The sequence below is a fragment of the Typopeltis vanoorti genome, chromosome 14 (assembly GCF_054136105.1).
Source record: "Typopeltis vanoorti isolate ZY-2024b chromosome 14, IOZ_Tvanoo_1.0, whole genome shotgun sequence".
NCBI classification, from domain to species: Eukaryota; Metazoa; Arthropoda; class Arachnida; order Uropygi; family Thelyphonidae; genus Typopeltis; species Typopeltis vanoorti.
Window position 1 is genome coordinate 123,813,587 of NC_143562.1, and position 27,026 is coordinate 123,840,612.

The window sequence follows — 27,026 nt, forward strand, 5'->3', positions numbered from 1 at the left end:
TTAATTGTTTTCCGCTCACAAGTCCGATTTTCTTTAGGAACACTGCAGTTGAAAAATAAAGGATCAGGCAGCACTCTTTTAACAAATAAATAAAACACATATATTTACATTAAATTGAAATATACATGAATCAAGATAGGGAGATTGCTTTCTCTACCCATCTATAAAATCTTTAGCATACGATTAAAACCCTTTCACTTGAACACTAAATAATTTCTTTAACTCAAAAACTTATTTACTCTATTCTTACAAATTCAACCTATTAAACTACTAATTTACTCGCAAAGAGGTTAGTTAACTTCTTTAAGTTAACTAACCTCTTTGCGAGTCTAAAGTTAAGTTATTTTTACAGATCTTGTATCAACTTGTAACATACCAATTGACTCTCTTATGGACACTTCCCATTACTAAAAAACTAACTCTTAACAGTCCATGTACAATATATCTCCTAGATTATAAGAGAAAATATACAAAATGATATAACTTACAGAGGCTTATCACACATTCAGTCAAGAGTCTTTTACTAAAGTCTTTATGGCTTTTCTTTCATCTCGAGTCTTAGGCTTCCTTCAGGAGTATCTTGCTTCAGTGGTATCACGTCGGGATGTTAGCGGGCTTATGGGCTGCAATCTGCAGTACTCGAATAGCACATACAAGAGGTTTCAGCATATGGCAAATTCTCCTCTGGATCCTTCTTCTGTTTCTAACCGCCGCCACTTCTGCTACTAATCGCCAATGACTGCAACTGCTGGCTCTGGCTCTTCTTGGTAACAGCGCTTCGCCTTTGCTCTTTAGGCACTTGGATCTTGGCTCTCCTCTTTGTAACTGGGGCCTTGGCTCTGCTCGTTCTTTGCCGCCACTGCTCTGGTTCGAACTCCGCAGTTATGTATGTTATGGTGTTTTTCCTATTTTTTATCTTCCCTTTCTATCTTTCAATTGCTACTTTACTTCTTCAGATATCGGGCCTAATATACTTACATCTAGGATTGTTTCCTCTTCGGATACTCACAAATTTATATTATGCTGCACCAGCCAGTATTCTATAGCAGAAAAGATCCTTACTCAGGGAGACAATACTAGATTCTGAGGCGCCCTTACACAATGTTTTACTTTAATATGGCTGTATAGATTCAGACTGCAGTCGTGACCTAAATCAATGATTATATATACGCTTTCAAATTCCTTCCCACCAAAAGAGGTTCTAATTTTATAAGTGGTAATTCGGAATCATAGTCAGGCATGACTCAGGTTTATGCAAATAAATCGTGTTTATTGGAATATCAAAGCAAAATACACTAAAGAAATTCATGCATTCAATTCATCTCAATACTAAATAAGGAAACTCGAGTTAAAAGATCAACACACTTTAACTTTTTTTTTTTTTTCTCTAAATCCAGAGTAAATTTAAAAAAGGGTGGCACACCAATTGGCAATTCCTATAGGTAGAGATGACCAGCTAATGCTTCTGCCTGATATCTCCACTTGGGCCTGGCTGCCAAGTGGAGATATCAGGGCCACTAGTCTGGGTAGTGGCCCTTCCCTTAATGTATAACATTAGACATATCCGCAAGGAGATGTGTTTTGTATTATAGGAGATACTGAGATAGGTGTGTTGGTAGCTTGCTCCACCTTTGCAACGAGTTGCCCTGGTGTTGTACCACCTTAACCCAGTCCTGAAGATACTTTCAGGTGCAAACTTTGTTTGCTCACACTTGGATAAAGGATTAAACTAAATTTATTAAACATTTTAACTTTAAATCAAAGATTATAAAGAATGTAAAACACAGTAACTGATAATTGGGATAGATAGCAAATGATATGGTGTTAAACCAAAAGTCCTTTCTGCAAGCAGTTCATAAGATAATATAACAAACATTCTAATGTTATTCAGTTACTATAAATCTACAATCCCAGTCTCGTCATGTTAAATCAATCACATATAACACAAAAGATCTCTTCCAACAATTCTTATTATTCTCAAAAGGAGGCTAACTAGCTAATTGGAGTCTGTCCACAAAGTCCTTTAGAATAATGTTCATAATTTACATTCACAAATAATTTTCTCTCTTCTAAGGAATTCTAAACACAATAGAGTAATTCTATTTTACCGAACTTTTCCATCGTCTTTCAGCACCACGTGTACGCCTGGTTACCTCTTGTCTACTGACTGTCCTTACGCCAGCGTAGGGGCTACGCTATCTTCATAATTACTGCCGATCGTGGACTCGATTCTTTGCGTTTCAGGAAACATCTCTATTCCTCTCGATGTGACTTTTCAGTGAGGGCTCGATTCTGCTAGGGCTGGAAAATTTCACCTTCAGCTCTGCATGGAATCCTACCCCATTCTCAGGAAAGCTCGCTGTTCGACACCGTAGCAGTGATGCTTCATCCCCCTTACTCGAACCACCGGTTAACTTCCGAACCAGGAACCAGGAAAACGATAAGACGAGAGAGCCAGTACGGTGCTCATTCCCTTATATTCTTCATTTGAGTGCCCCCTTTTTCGGAGTCCCTTTTGCACATGACCTATATCTTTTCTCCCCTTGGGTTCATCCCTTGCTCTCCCCTTTACTGTTATACTCTTGTATTCACGGAATTCGCGTTGACGTACCTTCCGCGTAAGCTACTGCCTCCCGCATTACGTTGTACACGTGTAGTTGTATACCTTCTACGAATTGTTACTTAATATCTGTCTGGCGACTCACAATCATTCTATACAGCTCAAGTGAGGCTTAAATAATATTAACAAATTCCTCTTTTAAGATATTCTCTAATTCGATCTTGGTATGATCACAATAAATTAAAGTAGATGGTACATAAGAAAAATGCAATTTTATACATATGTGAAGAAGTTTCACTTTAATTTCAGCTGATGTGCAGGTATTTCTCTTTGTTTGTGTAGTTTAGTATGTTAGACCCTGGATGAATGATTTCTTTGCAAGATTCCCTCATTCAGGATCTAACGCCACATATAGTCTCAGCTCGCTTCTGCTCTTGTTTTCCAACTGCCGCTAGTTCCAATTTCTGATGACTCTCTCTTGACTTTTGGAAGCCCCTTATGCTCGGCTCATTCTCCTTTTATTTTGCGATCTCGGGGGTGTAAGGGTAGTAACCCCGAAGAATTCAGCATGACTCTTTCGTCTTCTTTTTAGTTTATCCTGCTCTTTGTTCTCCTCCGTGCAATCTTTTGATTGTATTTTTCCGGGTGTGGAAACTGGTCTCTAAACTAGCGGACCTCTTTGATACTTTGCTTCTCCTTATGGGCCGCGTAAACTTCTCTAAACCTAACGCCACTCTTAGATACTATCTATAAAGGTGTTAGCGTAGAGCTTGTAAGCAACTCTTATATACAAAAACTAGTAAACAACTTTTCCTGCGCTCTTACACATAACTATATACAAAGTTCCCCGATGGGAAAGCGTTGCCTTTGTTTTTAACATTAAAACAGTAAATACATTCACTTCCCACAGGGTTAACTACATCAATATTTTGCAAAATATACATAGAAACAAACAAGGTTATTTAGAGTTCTCATGGGACTTGGTCTATGTAAAAAATCTATGTAAAGCGATTTGATAATTTTAAGCTATATCGAGTTTTTACAATGCCTCTGCCATAATCCCTTCAGAATTGTAAAGTGATGTTGCGAGAGATAAATGTTTCACAGAAAATGTACTAACTGATGACCTGGGAGTGAGAACCAATCATCAGTTTTACTAAACAGTTTCTAACACCACAACTTATGCGTTGGAAGGTGATAAAATCAAAGGCACTTCTCTGGCAGTATGTGAACAACAGACATGGAGATATCCTCTTCACAGATTAGTAGATTTTCACTATTGAAGCATCATTTAACCGCCAAAATGATCAGATATGTGCCTCAGATGGTAGCACAGCGCAAGCCATAGCACCCTGGATTCAGAGAGATTATCATCTTGCATCAGTGATGGTTTGGTGGTGGAGTGATAATGAACGTGTTCATAATCTCTCATCTCATTTAACATTCTCTGGCCATAAACAGAAGACCACAAGTACATAAACTTCATGTTGACTTTATGCAACTTTTTTGATTTCCTATTTGATTCAAAATGCTTCCATATTGAAAGTCCACAGCTTTGATGTTGAGCCCATTAACTACAAATAAATTTATTTTAAATCTGAGAAATGGATTTCATACTTTATAACTGAAACAATGATGAATGGGTTTTGCTCCTGCAAGTCTCTAGTCACATCAGTCCAGGTATGTTTCCACATGTTCTCACTTATTTATTGTTGCTTTAACTATAAACAAATGTACTTAAATTCTTATACAGTCTTATCTGCTTTGCATAAAAGCAGAATATGTTTTTTGAAAACAATTTATTAAAACAGTTTGACCAGAATCCTTTGAGAAGAAAAGCAAAGCAGAAATGCTTTTGTTCATTCTCAATTTTGGGAATTGGTTGATATCTGAAATTAGCCATCATAGTGGATTTTTTTATTTTAGCTAATAAATTATACAGTTTAGTTTTGCCAAGCCCTAAATTCCCAAGTTATCACCATTATTCCAAAATTTAATATTCATGCAATCTTGGGCAAGGATGAACATTGAGTTGTCTGTAATGTGTTTTTAAGCAGTCCAGAGGTCTTCTCCAATATTTCTAACTTTAACTTTAAAAATGTGTCATGAAGCTAAAGATTTTTTAACTTCTTAAAGTTTATAATTTAGAAGTGACTTACTAGCCTTGAAATAAATCTGATGGGCTTTAGGAGATATTCCTTTTATTTTACAACAGGTAGGAATATTCTAGGACATCTTACAGTATTTTAAAAATAATTATTATGTTAGGAAAAAAAAAAGTAAGAAGAATTAATGTTGACAAATTTAGAAAAAACAAGCTGAACTTTCAGTTAACAATTTGTCAGGATCTGATTTTTGCCATAGGAGAAATAGTTCAAATATAACAGTGATCTCTACTTACATATTATAGAACTTTAAAAGGCATAATAAATTTAGGTGGAAACTGTTCCAAAACTAAAATTATATAATGTAAATGAAACCTTATCATCATCATCAATTTCCTGATATGTACACACAAGGAGTGTTCAGGTTATTATGACTGCATTATATGAATAAATTCACAGTATTATTCATCTCCTAACAACAATTTTCCTCCAAATCAATCTATTATTTGTGACCACTCCAATATTGTCATATCGAATATTTCGTGATTCTAAGATACATCATCATCATCATCAAATTCCTGCCATGGACCCTCAAGGGGTGTACAGGATATGACAGTACTACATGAAAAAAATTACATCATTACTAACTTCCTATCTACAATTTTCCTCCAAATCTGTCTGTTACTTGTCAAGACTCCAACATTATCAGATCTTATATTTCTATCGTCTAAGGCACTTTGTACCGTATCAATCCACCTACATCTTGGTCTTCCTCTGGGTTGTTTTGCTAATCTTTCTTCGCCCATTCTGTTTAAGTGACCATACCACCTGAGACTCTGGTAACACATTCCTGGATGTTGACAATGTCAAGTTCTTTCCTAATATCCTCGTTTTTAATATGATACTGCCATTGATGCCATCTGTTCATGCCTATAATCTTTCTCAAGACTCTCATATCTGTGGTCTCTAGTCTTTGGTAAAGTGTTTTACTTCTGACCCAGCTCTCAGATAAATAAGTTAAAACTGGTTTGAACACTGTCTTGTATACAGCTAATTTAGTGTTCCGACTAATTTCTCTCTTATTCCATATGTATTTATTCAATTGACATCCTACCATACCAGCTTTGCTGATTCTGTTGTCTATTTCTATATTTAGTTTACCATCTTCAGTAAAAATCGTGCCTAAGTAGCTGAAATGTTTCACTTGTTCCACAGGTTCTCCATTCACAACACAGTTGACATTTTCAATGATTCTGCTTATTTTCATTGTCTTTGTCTTTTTATTGCTGACCTTCATACCATATCTATTACAACAGCTATTCAATTTAGTCAGAGAATCTTGCAGACTTGTAGCGGATTTATTTACAAGTATAACATCATCCGCATAAAGCAAAGAGTTGACATTAACATCTCCAATTTTGATATCATGTTTAATACCACTTTCCTTCATAATGTGATCCATATAGATAAGGAATAACAGAGTGGATAATGTACATCCTTGTCTCACACCAGATTTAACATTAAACCATCTTCCTGTAGTTTCTTCAATTCTTACTGCTGACTACAACTCAAATAAAGACTAAGTATTGCTTGATATAATGCCCCATTGACACTATATAACTGTAGCGTATTGAACAGCTTCTCTCTTGGCACCTTGTCATATGCCTTTTCCAAATCGACAAAACTTAAATACAGATCTCTGTTATATTCCAATGCTTTCTCGACTATTTGGCGTAAAGTGAAGATCTGATCCTGACAGCCTCTATTTGGCCTGAATCCAGCTTGTTCTTCACCAAGCTTTTCTTCCACAATTCTTCTCAACCGTTTCTCAAGTATACTTGCATAGATCTTCCCAGGAACACTCAGTAGGGAAATATCTCTGTAATTCTCACATTCAGTTTTATTTCCCTTTTTATATATGGGTACTATGAGAGCTCTACTCCAATCATCAGGAATTCGTCCCTTTGTCCAGGCTTTCTGAACTATGCAGTGCAGACACTGTAAGAGTTTTATACCACCATACTTCAGCATTTCTGGTCGAATATCATCTACCCCTGCTGCCTTTCCACATTTCAAGACTTTGATGGCTTTTTCTACTTCAAGTATGGATATGTATTCCTGACTGCATGCCTGGTCAGTGTTTTTTACCACTGTGCTGTTATCACTGCTTGTTTCATTTAGCAGTTTTTCAAAGTAATTACTCCATACTTCAAGGATATCTTTTTCTCCCATTTTCATGTCACCTTTATCATCTCTAACTCCTTTTACAGCACTCTTTCCTCCATTCCTAAGCTTCTTCGACAACCTCCAGAATATTTTGCCACCTTCCTGATAATTATTTTCTATATTCTTGCCAAACTCCTCCCATGAGTTTTGTTTACACAGTGTTTTACAGTGTTTTGTTTTACACAGTGTGTAGCATTCTTGCATTTGTCTCTGTATTCTCTAAGAGCACAAGCTGGCTTATTTGACAGTAACTTTTGATAAGCTTTCTTCTTTTCCTTCACTGCCTCTTTAACTTCCTGTGTCCACCAGGAAGTTCTGATTTTTTTTATCTTTGCAGATAACCTCACTACATGCCTCTCTGGCAGAATCAATCAATGTTTTCTTCAGAGTTTGCCATTGAATCTCCAAGGTTTGATTCCTGTTCTCAAACTCTTTCATTTTTTCTTCAATAATCTGTGTGTATTTTAGTCTACAGTTCATATCTGAGAGCAGCTCAACTTTTATTCGCTTTAAAACTTTCTTACATGTTATTCTTTTCAATATGAAATTCAATTTTATCCTGCTCAAGAATAAATAGTGATCACTTCCAATTTCAAATCCTCTGTACACTCCGGTGTCCTGCACCAGGGAGAAAACATCACTATCAACAATAACATAGCAATGAGACTTTTCTTATTCCTTGCCTCCTCTCTCCATGTGAATTTGTGCACATTTTTATGTTGGAACATGGTGTTAATAATAACCAGTCCATGTCCCGAGCAGAAATCAAACTGGTATTTGCCATTATTATTAGCTTTGCTCTTTTCTCCAAATTTTCCCAAAATATTTTTGTATGTCTCACAATCATTTCCTACTCTGCTATTTAGATCCCCAATAAGGACCAACTTTTCCATTTTCATTGTGTCAGTTGCTTTTTCTAAAGCCTCAAAAAATTCCTCCACTTCTACCTTAGTAGAACCTTCTGTGGGACCATAGACACAAATAAGTCTCATTGTCCAGTTCCCCATTCTCATATTTGCCCACATTACTCTACTTGAGACTGGCTTCCATTCAAGAAGATTAGCCTCGTATTTTGTGTTGAATACTATAGCTACTCCTTCTTTTCCTTGATTGTTATTGCCTGAATATAACATTTTGTATTTATTGCTCAGAAAGATCTCACCAGCTTTTGTCTTTTTTGTTTCAGTCATCCCTATTATGTCGATCTGGTACTTATCTAATTCCTCAGCTACCTCCATTTCTTTGCCATTCAGCTTCTTATGTTGATAGTACCGATCTTTAACTCTGGTGATGTTGAGTTGGGGTTTGTTTTCAGTTTTGTTCCAGTAGCTGACTTTTCGCTGTTCGCCCTGGTTCCCTGGCGAAAATGACCGGGGCCTTGTTTAACCGGGCGACCCCCCAGCTGGCATGAAATTTTGTCATGTTGTACCATCATTTTTTATTTTAGTTTAACCAATAAGAATACAATTTGGTCAGCTAAATCCCAAAGTGCACCACGAGAAAGTGAGGATTGGACATTAGGTCAGAAGCCCTAGTCGGTTCTCCACATTCCTTTATAGGCTATGTGGAGGTCTCCTCTCAGTTATACAGCTTTGACCCTTAAACACCCCATTCTAAGACACTTCTGACGGAATCAATCCTCTAGACAGGTGGATTGATTCAGTCAGAAGTACCTTAGAAGATAATCACTAACAGGGACTCTTGATTTGCTCAAGTCTCATCCTTCTCTCCCCAGATATATTCAGACTATTCATATATATAGTATATCCTTGCTATTTCACATAGAAAGAAAGAAAAAAGAAAAAAGATAACTGACTTGCTGGGGGTAGAGGATGCTACCCCTCCAAAAGTCAATTTTACATAAAACCCTTAGAAAATCAAGCAGTCAACATAGCTACCTTCAAATTAGTGGTTTTGCTGCATTATGTAGATCATGTGTTTGCTATTTGGCTACAAAACAGCCAATATCAAAACTCCAAAATTGCAAAGGAATCAAATAACTGTATTCATTCTCTAGACTCACTAGTAATGTGTCCTCCAAATCTTTTTCTATTCATAGAATGCCTACATGTACTGGAAGATGTACACAACCACTCCATCATCTAGCCCAACAGTACAGTCTCTTATGAATGCTATCCAATATCTTTAGATCACATCTGAAGAGACTCAGGATGTTTCTTTAAGTGTGAGTGCTGCTGTGCCACATTTAAACCATATATAAAACTAGCATCTGTCTTCCTTTCAGCAGTGAGCTTATTCTATCACATCCAGGATTCTTGTATTTGTGACCTGGCTTACATGTTCTCCACCTTGCAGAACATAAATACATCTGCTACCACCTTTATGGAGAGTTGAGACCAGCAGAACCATGCTTTGGACACCTTTCACACAGAATTAGATGAAAAAATAAATAGACGTCATTACATTTTAGACTGTTTCTGGGGTCAACATCAGCTGTAAAGCATTCCCCAAATATCAACAATTATGGCTGTATCAGTGTACCATAAAGCTGAGAGACAGTACTATCGTCATCATCAAATTCCTGCCATGTACCCTCAAGGGGTGTACAGGATATGATAGTACTACATGAAAAAAATTACATCATTACTAACTTCCTATATACAATTTTCCTCCGAATCAGTCTATTACTTGTCAAGACTCCATCATTATCGGATCTTATATTTCTATTGTCTAAGGCACTTTGTACCGCATGAATCCCCCTATATCATGGTCTTCCTCTGGGTCGTTTTCCTGCCAACCTGGCAGAGAATACTTGTTTTGCTAATCTTTCTTCACCCAGTTTTTCAAAGTAATTACTCCATACTTCAAGGATATCTTTTTCTCCCATTTTCATGTCACCTTTTTCATCTCTAACTCCTTTTACAGCACTCTTTCCCCCATTCCTAAGCTTCTTCAAAAACTCCAGAATATTTTGCCACCTTCTTGATATTTATTTTCTATGTTCTTGCCAAAGTCCTCCCATGACTTTGGTTTAACTAGTTTTACACAGTGTTTAGCATTCTTGCATTTGTCTCTGTATTCTCTATGAGCACAAGCTGACTTATTTGCCAGGAACATTTGATATGCTTTCTTCTTTTCCTTCACTGCCTCTTTAACTTCCTGTGTCCACCATGGAGTTCTAATTTTTCTATCTTTGCAAAAAACTTCACCACATGCCTCTCTAGCTGAATGAATCAGGGTTTTATTAGAGGCTTTCCACTGAATCTCCATGGTTTGATTCCTGTTCTCAAACTCTTTCATTTTTTCTTCAATAATCTTTGTGTATTTTAGTCTACAGTTCACATCTGAGAGCTGCTCAACTTTTATTCGCTTTAAAACTTTCTTACATGTTATTCTTTTCAATATGAAATTCAATTTTATCCTGCTCAAGAATAAATAGTGATCACTTCCAATTTCAAATCCTCTGTACACTCCGGTGTCCTGCACCAGGGAGAAAACATCACTATCAACAATAACATAGCAATGAGACTTTTCTTATTCCTTGCCTCCTCTCTCCATGTGAATTTGTGCACATTTTTATGTTGTTTTTCTAAAAACAACATAAAATGTTGTTTTTAGAAAATGTTTTTCTCTTTAGAAAAAGTTGCTTTTTCTAAAGCCTCAAAAAATTCCTCCACTTCTACCTTAGTAGAACCTTCTGTGGTACCATAGGCACAAATAAGTCTCATTGTCCATTTCCCCATTCTCATATTTTCCCACATTACTCTACTTGAGACTGACTGCCATTCAAGAATATTAGCCTCGTATTTTGGGTTGTATACTGTGGCTACTCCTTTTTCTTGATTGTCATTACCTGAATATAACATTTTGTATTTATTGCTCAGGAAGATCTCACCAGTTTTTGTCTTTTTTTGTTTCAGTCACCCCTATTATGTCAATCTGGTACTTATCTAATTCCTCATTAAGATCAAATTAATACTTGTGTAAAACTTCTCTTGATCCAGAAATACATTATGCTAAATAGGATTTGAATTCTGTTTTGTCCATTAGTTTTAATTTGTTCTAACTATTAACTAATTGTTGCTGTTATACAAAGAAAGCAATACTATTTTTGTGTAATGGAGCCCCCCCCCCCCTTTTTTTTTTTAAATTTTTATTTTATATATATATATATGTGTGTGTTTTTTTTTAAGGGTACCCCATTACTAAAAATAACTTTGCTTGCTTTGTATAATTTCAAATATAGGAGCAACCTGATTTTCAGAATTTAAAGCATTTATTGTTGCGGTTTGCATACTGTCAGAAACAGTATGTGCTCTGAAGATGCTGGGTATGAACCAGTCAAATATTACCTTCCAAATAATTAAATAAATAACTTTTGTGTTGTGAATTAAGCTGCAAAATAACAAAGGTTGAGCATTATTTGTCTTTCTAATCTCATCATTAATCTGTTTTGAGCTTTATTAAAAAAGAAGCTACCATGTTTACTAGATTTATCAACTACCACCACCTAAGCTTTTCTACATGTCAGGGAGATAAGAAGCCCACATGCTATTATCCCATTGATCTTACCTCAGTCTTCGTGAAAACAGTTGAGAAGGACATCTGTTTCAGTAATGAAATACCATGAGTTGGCATATATATAAAAGAATTATAAAATTGGAGGAAAACTCAAATAAAACACTTTCTTAGCATAGCATTTTCACTTTACACAGGCATCATCAGTACGAGGTCACGGAATGGCAATTAAACATTAACAGACAATTCTGAAAAGCACCACCTAATTATCTAATGTAAGATACCTATAAATGGTCATTAATTTCTTAACATATTAAAACACACACACACACGTTCTTTTGAAATGCCTATAGTCTCAGCGATTTCACGCACTTTGACCCGCAGGTCATCCAATACCATATCGTGCACTTGCTCAATGATTTCTGATGTTGTTACACTTTTTTGGACGTCCTTCACATGGATCATCTTCAATGCTGGTATGCCCACGTTTAAACTCCACATTCCATTTCTTAATTGTCGAAAACGAAGAAGAGATGACTATAAACTTTTTTGAAATTTGAATGAATTTCTTTTGCCGTTAAGTCTTCTTTTACAAAGAATTTTATAACCACATGATACTTAATTTTATCCATTTCAAGGGATACAGACAACACTTTTGCTTCAGACAATAGTATAAAAAAACTGCTTGATAAAATGACCTGCAATTTCACATGGTTGCTTATGAAATATGTACCAACTAAAAGAAATAAATCTTGCCATCAGTGTTGCCATCTATGTTCGAGGCTGAGAACATAGATGATTTATGAGGGTGGTCTGAAAAGACCACCCTCGTAAATCTTTTGTTCTTCTAGCTTCTGTTTGTCCAAAAGGAGAAGGACATCAGCAGCTAAGTATCTCACACCTTTTAATATAGAGCAGACCCAGCAGTTGACTTTTTACTCTTTCTCAACCACATATCTCCTGGCCCACTTCTCTACTTTTATAGACAAGTTCTGAAAGAGTTTTGAGAAACTCGTGGTTCTCACTATTCTAGTACATTTCATGAGATTACCAAGTTTAGTAGTCTGATGAAATGTCCCAGGTAGATGGTAAGTATTGCTGTTGGCAGTACATTTCATATCTCTTCATTCTTTGACAAACCTTGTAGTACTAAAATTATCCAAGTTTTAATGCTTTCCATACCCAATGTCTTAGACACCTATCATCTCGCCATTCACAACTGGGATGAGTAAACTATGGCAAAATTCAATGCTATCAAAATGCATTTCTCTCTTATTTCTCATCAAAAATTCTCACTTTGTTTTCCCTTCCTTTTGATAATACTGTGATCTTCATTCAATATCATATTTCTTATTGTAGTAGCTTACTTTGCTCTCCTTTCCCGACACAGACTCATCACATTTGTAGCTTCCTGCCTCTAAAGCACTTGGTGTCCTCTTCCTGTTTTCAGTCTTAGAATACTCCTTCTCACATTTGATGTGGTGCTATGTAGAAAAACATTTCAAAAAATTCTCAGTACTATCCCAGAATAGTGCATTCCATTGCAATTATTTCTTTCTCTGTCTCACAGAATGCTTCAGTCACTTTCTGGCAGACATTCTATCTTATGCTGTTTTTTTAGGTGTTTATGTGGGTGTTGCTCTGCTGAACTAGCAACCATAATTCCTACAATTTCTTCCAAAGACAAAACAAAAGAAACTGTTAGCATTTGTTTATTGGCCAGCTTCAAAATTACCAAACTATCTTCTCAATTTCCTCTTTCATTCCATCTGTCTCTTTCTTCGGAAAAGGTTTCTCATACAGTTTTACAAAAATCCATTCAAGAACCACAACAACTTGCTTTTTTTCTTAAACGCTTCTCTTCCTCTATCCCCTTCTCCCCACAGCACACCTTTGTATATCAGTTGTTTGAGCTGAGCTAGGTGGTGGAGTTGATATATATATAAATTTTTTTATATGTGATATATACAGGGTGTTCGGGATAAATTTGACAGTTTCGTAAGGAAAAAGAAAATCTTCTTTGTATCTATTAAATTTAATGAATTGACAAAAAAACATTACAGGCAGAGTTAATTACAATACTATCAACAAGATTTACTCAAAATAACCACCATTAGCATCGATCACAGCTTCAATTCTGCTTCGGAACCTCGAACAAGCTGATGCTACAGTCTCCCTGGGAAGGGCCGCAAAAACTGTTTTAATTTTATCCATTAACTGGGCTTTTGTATTACTGGAAGTGCGATTGGTGTCTTTTTCAACTGCGCCCCATACAAAATAATCCATGGGGTTAAGGTCTGGGGAGTTTGGAGGCCAAACATTTGGACTTGTGAAGTCGTAGAAATTTTCAGACAACCATTTTTGACTTTTCCCAGAGGTGTGGCAAGGGGCCGAATCCTGCTGCCATACATACGGCCTACCATTGGCTACCCTTGTTATCCAGGGCTTGACTACAGTTAGCAACTCCACGAACAAAGCCCGAATTCCAATGCCAGGGTTCTTCAACACCTGTTCCTGCAGATTTGCGAGGAATTCTGCTGTACGAACGCAATCAGATCGTCTGCTAGGGATCTTTCTTCTTGCTACATCCTCGTAGTCACCATTGCAAGTCTCTAGTTCATGCCTGATTGTTTTTACTGTATTCAGGGAGCATTGGGCAGCAGTCGTAATATCCTTATTTTGATGGCGGGCACGAATCATCATGATACAAGTTATTCTCTTCCATGATTCAGGTGGGTTCCAGCTATCCATCCTTTCTGACATCTTGTATATGAATGAAGAAGGGTCCAAACTTTTAAATGAAGAGAAGTGTGTGTTAATACATGTAACTTACGGAAAAATATAATTAATTATAAATATGTCAAATTTATCCCGAACACCCTGTATATAATCTTTTTGGCAACCTCTTTTTACATCTCTGCATAAATAATTTGGTTCTTTGTTTAGTCATGTGAATGTGTAGAATTTAAAAGCATTGTTGATTTTTAACTAATTCAGCATACGAATTCAGCATGATAGGGAGAAAAAAAAAACAGATGGCAGGAAAAAGGAATTTCCTTCCTTTTCTTATATAGGCATTTAAATGATTTTGTTTTTAATCTTTTCTGTGACTTTAGTAATGAAGTTACAAAAACTGAGTGAATTATGTATCCACCTTTCTAATGCCAGATTAATCCTTTTGCAGTTTTATTTAAAAAGAGCAAGTCATCCTTTTGGGATTTGTTATGAATCACTAATTGTGGGCTATCCTTTTATGATTAAATCTGTTATATAAAATAAGGGAGTGAGTTAATGTTGATGCATATTCTAGTCCATGGAGGAGGTTGGGGGGGGGGGTCAAAAGAACTGCATTCTGTTAATTTGTGTGTGCACACAACTGTTAATCAACCTCTTCCAATAAAATTGTGTGTTTAATGTTTTCACACAGCTACTGATTCTTGATGCAGTGTTAGTGTCTTGTTAATGTGTGTAGCATATAGGGCTATCAGTATGAACTGTGTGTAATATCATAGAATTACTCAGATTGGAACTGACATTTATATGGGCAAACTGGAGGAAGTAGTTATGAAGATTAGTGATGTGACATGAACTGAAGATCTAGTAAATCAATATGCAATACTGCATCTGATGTACAGTTAGGAACATGAACATCAGTGTTTGTTGTCCCATTTGTCTGTTTTGGGTATAGCCAAACAGAGCAAAAATTCCTAGATTGCGTGAAGTCTTCTATCTCTGGAGTCTGCCAAACCTACAAAATTTTTCTTTGTAAAAATATTTTTTTTATTACATATTTATTTTTATTTTTAAAATTTGTGTAGATTATTCCCATATTTGTTACCATTTTCCTTTTTAATATTTTTGTATTTTTAATTATGCATTGTATGTTTATTTTATACTAAATTTGTAAACTGATTCTACCAATATGATTAAGCCTGCATGTGAAAGTTATTAATATTCTATATCAGAAATGTTATGATAGAAGAGGTATCCTTATGTTATTTAAAGAAGTGCATAATTTTGCTGCATGTTTAAATTCTTGTTTGATGTGGATTTAGCAAATGGAATGTCCCAACATATATACATTTTGAGACTTTCTTATTGTCATTCCATTTACAGGTGTGCGTCGATTTTTTTTCTCTAAAATCAACAGTTGTGACAACATATGGTAAGATGCAGATATATGAAATTTGGCCTCTTTGGATTGGAGAAGGCAGTGTGATAGAAAAATTCATTATCATCATCATCTGTAATAATATTTCTAGCACAAAAATATTTTGTTTGGGTTCATCATTTGCTTCTGCAGCAACTGAATCCTTGCAATCTCTTTATACACATCACATTCTTTTATGCACATATAGTAGACCATGGAGTACTCATTTTTAGCTGGTTTGAAAATAGATTTACTGCTGCTGTGTTTCAAAGGCTTCTTGAATTGCTTGAAATTGATTCATACCCACTGATTGGGTACCACTTTCTTTTCTTCTCAACACAGAACCATTTTCCAACATAATATGTTCCTGTGCTGTGCTGTGCCACTCATACATATCCTATCCATATTCCTGCTTGAAATTTATTTGCACAGGAACTGATTATGTCAATTCAACAGGCCAGAAACAACACTCACTTTCTGCTGCTCAGTAAATTATGCCATTTTGACACTCATTGACAATGTGCAGCTTAAGAGGTGTTGTTATTGGTCCACTGAAATTTGATGAGTTCTGTAACTTCCAGTAAAACCATATGACTCATTAAGTGTGTTAGTTTATCATTTTGTTGTGTTAGTATATATCATATTATTATTGATAGTAATGGGGTACTTAAGGGTCAAAGCTGTATAACTGAGAGGAGACCTCCACATAGCCTTTAAAGGAATGCGGAGAACCGACCAGGGCTTCTGACCTAATGTCCAATCCTCACCTTCTCATGGTGCACCCTGTTGGGTATCTACTGGATACTGAACGAACGAGGATGGGCTGGCAATTTGATATTTAGCCGACCAAATTGTATTCTTATTGGCTTAAACCAATATAGAAAATGATGGTACAACATGAAAAAATTTCATGCCGGCTGTGGCGTCGCCCTGTTAAATATGCCCCCCCCCCCCTTGTTTTTGCCAGGGAACCAGGGCAAACAGCGAAAAGTCAGCTACTGGAACAAATCTGAAAGCACACCCCAACTTAACTTCACCAGAGTTAAAGATCATACTATAAACATAAGAAGCCTGAATGGCAAAGAAATGGAGCTAGTTGAAGAATTACATAAGTACCAGATCAACATAATAAGTTCCTGGCAAATAAGTCAAAGCTAATAATAATGGCAAATACGTCTTGGATTTCTGCTCAGGACATGGACTGGTTATTACTATCACCATGTTCCAACATAAAATATGCACAAATTCACATGGAGAGAAGAGGCAAGGAATAAGAAAAGTTTCATTGACTAATCTTCTTGAATGGCAGGCAGTTTCAAGTAGAGTGATGTGGGCAAATATCAAAATGGGGAATTGGACAATGAGACTTATTTGTGCCTATGGTCCCACAGATGGTTCTACTAAGGTAGAAGTGGAGGAATTTGTTGATGCTTTAGCAAAAGCAACTGACACAATCAAAAAGGAAAAGTTGGTCCTTGTTGGGGATCTAAATAGCAGAGTAGGAAATGATTGTGAGACACAAAAATATTTTGTGAAAATTTGGAGAAAAGAGCAAAGCTAATAATAATGGCAAATGCCTGTTGGATTTCTGCTCAGGACATGGACTGGTTACTACTAACACCATGTTAAAACATAAAAATATGCACAAATTCACATGGAGAGAAGAGGCAAGGAATAAGAAAAGTCTCATTGATTATGTTATTGTTGATAGTGATGTTTTCTCCCTGGTACAGACACCAGAGTGTACTGAGGATTTGAAATTGGAAGTGATCACTATTTAATTTCATATTGAAAAGAATAACATGTAAGAAAGTTTTAAAGCGAATAGAAGTTGAGCAGCTCTCAGATGTGAACTGTAGACTAAAATACACAAAGATTATTGAAGAAAAAATGAAAGAGTTTGAGAACAGGAATCAAACCTTGGAGATTCAGTGGCAAACTCTGAAGAAAACATTGATTGATTCTGCCAGAGAGGCATGTGGTGAGGTTATCTGCAAAGATAAAAAAATCAGAACTTCCTGGTGGACACAGGAAGTTAAAGAGGCAGTGAAGGAAAAGAAGGAAGCTTATCAAAAGTTATTGTCAAATAAGTCAGCTTGTGCTCATAGAGAATACAGAGACAAATGCAAGAATGCTAAACACTGTGTAAAACTAGTTAAACCAAAGTCATGGGAGGACTTTGGCAAGAACATAGAAAATAAATATCAAGAAGGTGGCAAAATATTCTGGAGGCTGTTGAAGAAGCTTAGGAGTTAGAGATGAAAAAGGTGACATGAAAATGGGAGAAAAAGATATCCTTGAAGTATGGAGTAATTACTTTGAAAAATTGCTAAATGAAACAAGCAGTGATTGCACACTGGTAAAAAACACTCAACAGGCATATAGTCAGGAATGCATATCCATACTTGAAAAAGCCACTAAAGGCTTGAAATGTGGAATCAGAAATGCTGAAGTATGGTGGTATAAAAGTCTTACAGTGGCTGCACTGCATAGTTCAGAAAACCTGGACAGAGGGATAATTTCTCAATGATTGGAGTAGAGCTCTAATAGTACCCATATATAAACAGGGAAATAAAACTGAATGTGAGAATTACAGAGGTATTTCTTTACTGAGTTTTCCTGACAAGATCTATGCAAGTATACTTGAGAAACAGTTGAGAAGAATTGTGGAAGAAAAGCTTGGTGAAGAACAAGCTTTTCTTCAGGCCAAATAGAACAAGCTAGATTCAGGCCAAATAGAGGTTGTTAGGATCAGATCTTCACTTTACCACAATTAGTTGAGAAAGCATGGAAATATAACAAAGATCTGTATTTAAGTAATGTCGATCTGGAAAATGTATATGACAAGGTGCCAAGAGTGAAGCTATTCTATACGCTAAAGTTATATATTGTCAATGGGACATTATATCAAGCAATACTTTATTTGAGTTGTAAGTCAGCAGCTAGAATTGATGGAACTACAGGAAGATGGTTTAATGTTAATTTGGTGTGAGACAGGGATGCACATTATCCCCTCTGTTATTCATTTTCTATATGGATCACATTATGAAGCAAAGTGGTATTAAACATGATATCAAAATTGGAGATGTTAATGTCAACTCTTTGCTTTATGCGGATGATGTTATACTTCTAAATAAATCCGTTATAAGTTTGCAAGATTCACTGGCTAAATTGAATAACTGTTGTAATAGATATGGTATGAAGGTCAGCATTAAAAAGACAAAGACAACGAAAATAGGTAGAATTGTCGAAAATGTCAACTGCATTGTGAACAGGAACCTGTGGAACAAGTAAAACATTTCAGCTACTTAGGCATGATTTTTACTGAAGATGGTAAATTAAATATAGAAATAGACAACAGAATCAACAAAGCTGGTATGGTAGGTAGTCAATTGAATATATTCATATGGAATAAGAGAGAAATTAGTCGGAACACTAAATTAGCTGTATAACGGTATTTAAACCAGTTTTAACTTATGAATCTGAAAGCTGGGTCAGAAGTAAAACACTTTGCGAAAGACTAGAGACTGCAGATATGAGAGTCCTGAGAACGATTAGAGGCGTGAACAGATGGCATCAATGGCAATATCATATTAAAAATGAGGATATTAGGAAAGAACTTGACATTGTCAGCATCCAGGAATGAGCTAATCTCAGGTGGTATGGCCACTTAAACAGAATGGGCGAGGAAAGATTTGCGAAACAAGTGTTCTCTGCCAGGTTGGCAAAAAAAACAACCCAGAGGAAGACCAGGATATAGGTGGATTGATACGGTACGAAGTACCTTAGACGATAGAAATATATGATCTGATAATGTTGGAGTCTTGAGAAGTAACAGACTGATTTGGAGGAAAATTGTAGATAGGACGTTAGTAATGATGTAAATTTTATATGTAGTACTATCATATCCTGTACACCCCTTGAGGGTACCTGTAAGGAATTTGATGATGATGATTGATAGTAATTCTGCTAGACATGCTATGTGATATGTGTATATGGTTTTATTTAGAAATTTTATTTCAGGTCACTATATCTTTCGGTACGAATCCTGATGCATTGTGGATACAGAAAGTGTCTGAGTTGCAAACACTACACAAAATAGAAACTTGTCTTCAAGATTTAACTTCCAGCAAGTCACCCAACTTTGAACTTCCACAAGTTGGAGATTTATGTGCAGCTTTATATTCTGTGGACGAGAAATGGTACAGAGCTCGTGTTGATAAAGTAAGTTTAATTTTCAGATTAGTAGTGCCTAATTTTGCTTTCTTAATGAAGATTAAGGCAGGCAGAATTATTTTTAAACAGATTACTATTTAAAGTGTATTGCAAATATACTTTATTAATGCAATTTTGCCTATTTGTTTGAGAGCATTTTCATTATGTGAGGTACATTAAAGTCATGATACAATTGCACAATTTAAATGAAATTACAAATATCAATAGATTCGATACCATGAGTTGTGATAGAGCAGGCAGAGTTCTGTTTAATCATCTTGCAGGAGCAATTAATGATGGTTTCACAAAAAAAAAAAAAAAAAAAAAAAAAAAAAAAAAAAAAAAAAACAGGTGAGAACATTGATAAGGCATGTTTGATAATACTATTTTCACATAAGTGGATAAGCATACTCCATGAGATCTGCTTAAAATAACAGTGTAGTAATTCTTTACATTTTTTTTTTTTTTTTTTTTTTGAGAAACTCTTTGAGACGCATTACTACTGAATGAGCATTATTTCTGAAGAGAGAGAGAGAGAGAAAGTGTGTCACTCTGATATTGGAGCTTATCTCAGAAAGCATGTAAGTATTTGAAGTGTTAAGATGAACTGTAACAGTGAATGTGCCAAGACTTTTAGAGATGTTATATAAGGCACACTCACTAATGGGACTTGTGCCATCAACTGTTTTGGAAAAAGTGATTTTTGCAGGCAGATCATAGTGAATGATATGAATTTTGTAGATATTTAGAATAGTTTGAATGTTAAATACTATTAGTACTCACTATACTATAAAAAAAATTAACAACAAAAAACCATAAGGTTTTCAGGTTGCTGTTCGAAGTTTAAATAAAGTGTAAGAAAAGCTAGGTGCTGTCATCATTCATTTTATTTATTTAATCGTATTAATTCACAACACAGGAAGAACAAAATAAGTAAGGAAAATTATTAAGCTTCTGATATTTTGCTGGATTTTAAACTGACTTAAATGGAGAACAAAAGAAGAAGAAATATACTAAGAATAAAGTATCTGGCAAGTATTGCTGCCTTATGTCAGGAGCAGGCAGCGCAACCTTCCCAGATTGGAGGAAATCAAGCTGTCCCTCTAGGTTGTAGATGGCTTTCATCACCCTGTAAAACATCCTGTTAGTGGGAACATAGAAACAGTGCCATAACTAGCTTTTCATGGGACCCTGTACAAGATTTTATTTTTGGCGCACCTTTTTCAGGAAACAGATTAAATATAAAAATCAAATATGATAGAAATAGATTTGTTAATTTTTAACTTTAACCAAAAACGTTACGGAATCAGTCCCCATGGTGGCAAAATTTTAAATTTGAAAATGAAAATATAATCCTGATTATTTTTTGATACCCACATTTCAGACCCCCCTTCATCCTGGGTCCTGTGCCTGTGCACCCATTGCACTTGCATAGTTACAGCACTGCATTGAAGTGCTGTTATTTTTATATATTTTGTTTGCGGAATAGGATCTCTGGTTTCTGTCCTTCCATTTCCTTTCACACATATAATGCAAGTGAAAGCATTCATTTGCATACTAAATCCATTGCAGTTACCTAGGGTGCTAATACTTAATCCATTCAAGGGTACAGTACTAAAGCAGTTTTGCAAGTTTAATAATTCTGCTTCTCCTTTCATGTTGCACTTTAATGGAATAATTTACAGCACAAAGAGAAATAATTAAACAGTGGGTTTAATCGATTTCAATATTTTGTCTCAGTCACAGAGACATCATCAGGAATACAATGTTAAAATTGTAATAACACACACAAAAATGCAAAAAAATACGGTAAGCATTTCACAGACATTCTTCTGCTGAATCCCCTGCTCAGCTGACTTGTATGGTGAGTTACAATGCATAAATATTTTTCTCATTACCATTTTTTTTTTTTTTTTTTTTTTTTTGAAACCAGCATCATTAAAATAAATTTAATACTACAATAATCACTTTTGCACTGAATAATATATAAATTTATATATAAATATTATAAATAAAATCTTATTTACAAAATTATAATTATTTATAAAATATAGACTTGGAAGCTGCATCTGGGGGTAAAGAAAATGAATTTTTGGAGTTTTTGCAAGATTACCTTAGGCAGCATGTAACAGAGGGTACACAAGGATCAAGAGTATTGGATTTGATCATCTCATCAGATGATGTTATTATAAATGAGGTGTCAAATCTTCCGCCAGTTGGTGAGAATGACCATGAGGTGATCACGTGCAGGATGACCAGTCATTCGAGGACGTCTGTTAGAAAGGGATATATGTGGAATTATAAGACTGGTAATTGTCTGTGTGTCTGGAGTTATGGTCAAGGTATTAGAGAAGTTAGTTAGGAATAAGATTCAGAAATGGTTGACAACAGAAAAATACTCTTTGGCGGCTAGCATGGATTTACTAAAGGAAGATCGTGCTTTACCAACCTGCTTACTTTTTATATTAACAAATGCGTTGGATAAGGGTGTTGCATATACAGTGGTATATTTAGATTTTGCAAAGGCATTTGATAAATTGCCACATGACAAGCTGGTAATTAAATTGGAAAGGATGGGGCTGAACAGTAGATTGGTTCACTGGATTGGAGATTGGCTGTCTGGTATCAGTGAGTTGTCTATGGAGGAGCAATATCCCAGAAGAGGAAAGTTGCTAGTGGTGTACCTCAAGGGTCTGTTTTGGGTCCATTGCTGTTTAATTTGTATGTAAACGATATTTGGAGAGGTCTGAATGGTGATGTGCAGTTGTTTGCATTTGATGCAAAGTTGGGGAGAGCTATCAGGAGTAGTGTGGATGCTGTAGCTTTGCAGGAGGACTTGAATATACACTGGTTGAATGGGTAAATGAGTGGGGGATGTCAATTCAGTGTTTCAGAGTGTAAGGTTTTGAAATTTGGGAACCAGAAATGGGATGTAAAGTACACAATTGGTGAAAATATCTTGGAAGAGGTAGAGGAGATGAGAGATCTGGGAGTGATTGTAGACAAAGACCTGAAATTTCGGGGACATGTTACTAAAATTGCGAAGAAAACACAGTGGATAATAGGAATGATGCAGAGGACATTGACTTGTAGAAGTAAGGATGTTACGGTTCCTTTGTATAAGGCTTTGATCAAGCCACATATGGATTACTGTGCACAGATCTGGTCACCTGGTTTTCAAAAAGATGAAATTGCATTGGCAAAAGTTCAGAGGCGATTGACTAAGGTGGTTTCTGGTCTCTGGAATGTAGAGTATGAAGACAGATTGACAAAATGCAATTTGCAGAAATTGGTGGATAGAAGGAGGGGGGAGGGGGATATGATCGAGACATGTAAGCTGTTAACAGGTTGTTACCAGATTAATGTCGGGGTTTTGCACAGAATGGGTGAGGATAGCAGGAGAACAAGAGGTCATTCCTGGAAGCTGTGTAAGGAGGGTGTGAACAAAGGAGTGAGGAGCAGGTTTTTTGCATGGAGATGGTGAGTGATTGGAATGTTTTGCCCAAGAGTGTGGTGAGTGCAGAGACAGTGAATATATTTAAGACACAGTATGATAATTTGTGTGTATAACAGTGGACCTCCCACGATGAGTCTTTGACTACACGGAGGTTTTTATAATAATAATAATATTATATATATTATAAATTTATAAATAAATTAATTAATTTTCTATTAATTTTTCTCCTATTAAAAACTGCCCAGCACATCAACAACTTGATTTGTAATCTTTTGGCACACATGCACATAAAAAGGTTCGCCACCACTACACTGGTGCATAGGCTACTGGTGGTGTTTTAAGGGAGACTCCGTTCTACTTCTCTAACTCTGAAGTCAAATGAAATAATTTTAGTTGGTTGTATAGTAAAACCTTAAAGTTGAACTCAAATATATGTAATAAAAAATGTAAATTAAAAAGAAAACCCTTTTTTTTTTTTAAATGAAATACACATACAGTAATGCCACTCTAGTGTATGCTTGTGCATAGTGGGATGGTGCTCTTCCAAGAATGGCTAATATGTGAAAATATTTCTATCAGACCGAGCTAATTTATTTAAATTTACTTAATTAGTTAAATAATTTATACTACAGTGGTATCTCGGTAATCCAAACTAATAAAAACCATGCTCGTTCAGATTAGCGAATTTCCCCCAAGAGGCAACAATAACTAGTGTTTAAGACAAAAATAATCAGATTCTAATGGTACATCAATTTAACTCTGTAAATAAATGAAGTAACCGATAGGAAAAAAGCTACTGTACTGTAATATAAAACTTAGAAAATAATACAAGTTTTCTAAGTGCAGTATAAAAAAGCAAATGAACACACAATAAATCAAAATAGGCCTACAATGTAACCATACAATTGACAGTATGAAAAAAATACTGATTCGATTCCTGTTCCATACGAGACTTAACTGGTCTCATACAGAGGTAGGGGATCTTTCACCCGGAAATCGTGTTTTTTGTCTCTCAGAACAGGCAAACTGGCTCCGTGAACACATGCAAATCTACAAGTCATAAAATACATACTTAATCCCTCATTAGTAGGGCTCTACCTGTTAGTAGGGATGGGGGGACCATATGAAATAAAGTATACATGTTAATGTATAAATGTTATTTTCAGGTTAATGAAAATGGCACTTGTTTAGTCAACTACATTGACTATGGTAACTCTGAAATCGTTAAAATTGCTGATATGAGTTATCTTCCAGGAAAGCTGCTCACCTATTCTTCTCAGGTATTTAATATTGATATTATTTACATATGTGTAATAAAATGATTTTCAAGCTTGTAATTTTATGAAAAATATAGTATTTTCTTATTTGCATGATATTGTAAGTTTTAGGCTTCATGAAGTTAGTCAGAATGCAGATGCCTGTGGTGTGTTGTGTCAAAGTTTAATTATCATATAGTTTATATACTATATAATACTGAATTTTAACTAATTAAATTATTCTTATTGTCCAATGTCTCAGATTAGCTTATTTATACCAGATGTATTCAAGGATCACTGAGTTGGCAGTTCTGTTAAAACATTACTTATTTTTCCCTTTGAAGATATCTGGTATAAGAATAATGGATAGATTGTGTATGGCCCAATGTTACCCTTCTCTCCCACCACCACGACCAGGTTTTGAGCTCCTTTCATCATCCTTAATCAAACTTTCTTTGAACTTGATCACATTTAGTGGTGAAGTAATGCTGCATTACAGAGGGGGGGGGGGCTGTTGTGTAGCCCCTATAAACATAGTTTCCCATGCTTACAAGCCTGTTAAAAAAACAGGCTTGTAGATGGGGGGGTGGGGTATATCATTGATCTGTTGCTGAAGTACAACGAAATTGTACTTCAGTAAATTAGAATAAATTGAACATATGAGTCACTGAAAGTATTGCATTAAAAATGGAGATGATCATTATGGTACAAACTTCTAGTTCACCTATTTCATATTAAGTACTAATAGTTTCCTATTTTTTTGGTATAAAGGCAAATAGTTTGGAAACAGTACATATGCAGTAGAAAACTGGAATATTTCTCTCATTTTCACAAGTTCATAGTTAATGCATGAATTATTTGTGTATAATAACATGTATGTGCCTCCACTTTTTCCTGTTCTTTCTTCTTACTGAAAATTATTATTCCAAGCACTTTTTTTTGTAATGCTCATGGACATTTAGAACTTTAAATAATGAAAAGACAAACATCAAGACTTATCGAGATGTCAGATTAATGATTGGTGTATATTGTACTTAATTTTATTGTTTCAGAAGTTATTTGAACAATGAATGCCAAAAGTTGAGCAATGTCAATGAAGTTATATGTACAGAACATGTAGCACATCAGTGCAGTATATAGAGTGTAGGTGAGTATTGGGAAACAAGGAACCTATTGACATTTTTCTTGAATTGCTACTGATTGTAGTTATTTCAGTGAACACTTTGTAAGAAAACTGTTCCAGAAAACAGAGACAGATGGAATTAAAGAGAAAGAGGAAAAGCAGATTTGGTGTATTTTGAACTGTAAGTAACTTAGCAGTTACTTCTCATGTTTTAATGGACCCATTGATAAGCAAAGGAGTGATATATGCCAAATCACTGGAACAGTGTTCATAGAAATACCTGTATAAAAGACACAGCTGAAACATACCATACCTATTTATCTTGCATGGTATCTGTTGTAGTACAATGGGACACAAGCTCTGAGTGGTTGGAAGAAGGACATCCCATATGAAAATAAACTCAGTAACTCAAATCAAATCTTATTTAAAAATTTGATTTGAGTTACTGATAGAAGTGACCTATACAGCGTGTCTGGAAGGAGAACTAGCTTTAAAAAAAAAAAGTAAAGGGTATTATGAGAGCATTAGGAATTTAGGTTGGTAGGTATCATGTACATATTGAATATATCATTCTTATTTATAGAATTTAGTTACCGTATATAGGCTTTTAATACCTGGTTGGTTTTATATGATTTATGCAAACTTCTTTGTGCTTGTTTTTATACACCTGTCTGTATTTGGTTTTTTGTGCATCTGTTTTTTTTTAAACATTCATTCCTGTACCTGTTTTGTTTATTTATTTATTACTTTTCTTGCTGTTGTGATACTGTATTGGTGTAGTATGACTTTAGCTGTCCTTATGTAGACTGAACTGAACCAAACCAGTGTCATTCAGCATGATCAGTGTTGTTGTTTGAAAAGGATAACCTGTTGGAGTTATGGATAGTAAGGTTAGCTAGGAAGATGACTTCACTATTTGGTAAGCTGAATTGCAGACTATCAAGCTTTATGAATAGTGAGTAAAGAGTCAGAGTAGTGTTTGGGAATTTGGAGAGCAAAAAATACAGCATATACCATTACTGAATGTGGCAAGAAAAACCTTAAACCAAAGGAGGTCAGAAGCAGACCATTCTAAATTAAGCATTCTAATTTGTGGCAAAAGGAATTATGAAAGGTGTATGGAAAATGAGGGTGGGCTGTGGTGTTGTAGCTACATTTGGGTTTTTATTGAGTAGATGGTTTGTATGTGATATGCATCATTTATGTTGACATTAATTCCACATATGTTAGAAAACTGGATGTGTAAGTGCTTTGTTCAGCTATTTCGTTAAAATTTGTTTTTGTGGGAGATTTATTTTAATCACAATGGCACTGTTATTGTCATTATTATTATTAGACGCTGCTTGCTCATTTCATTTTTGATTCAAAATTAGATGAAAGAATACAGTAATGGCAGCACTGCCATAACATGTACTTGACACTGCCTCCCACTTACCAGTACTCAGATGTTCCCTG

The 27,026-nt window shown here is 35.4% G+C and overlaps 1 protein-coding gene across 1 annotated transcript in view; it reads left to right on the forward strand.

Annotated features, from left to right (window-relative positions):
• The window catches only part of LOC150099879 (uncharacterized), a 434,429-nt gene that overhangs the window by 250,920 nt on the left and 156,483 nt on the right, over window positions 1–27,026 (forward strand). The window contains exons 14-15 of the mRNA XM_090403509.1: window positions 19,544–19,744; window positions 24,359–24,472. Of these exons, the coding sequence (XP_090259635.1) occupies window positions 19,544–19,744; window positions 24,359–24,472 (315 nt within the window). The remainder of the gene's footprint in view (window positions 1–19,543; window positions 19,745–24,358; window positions 24,473–27,026) is intronic.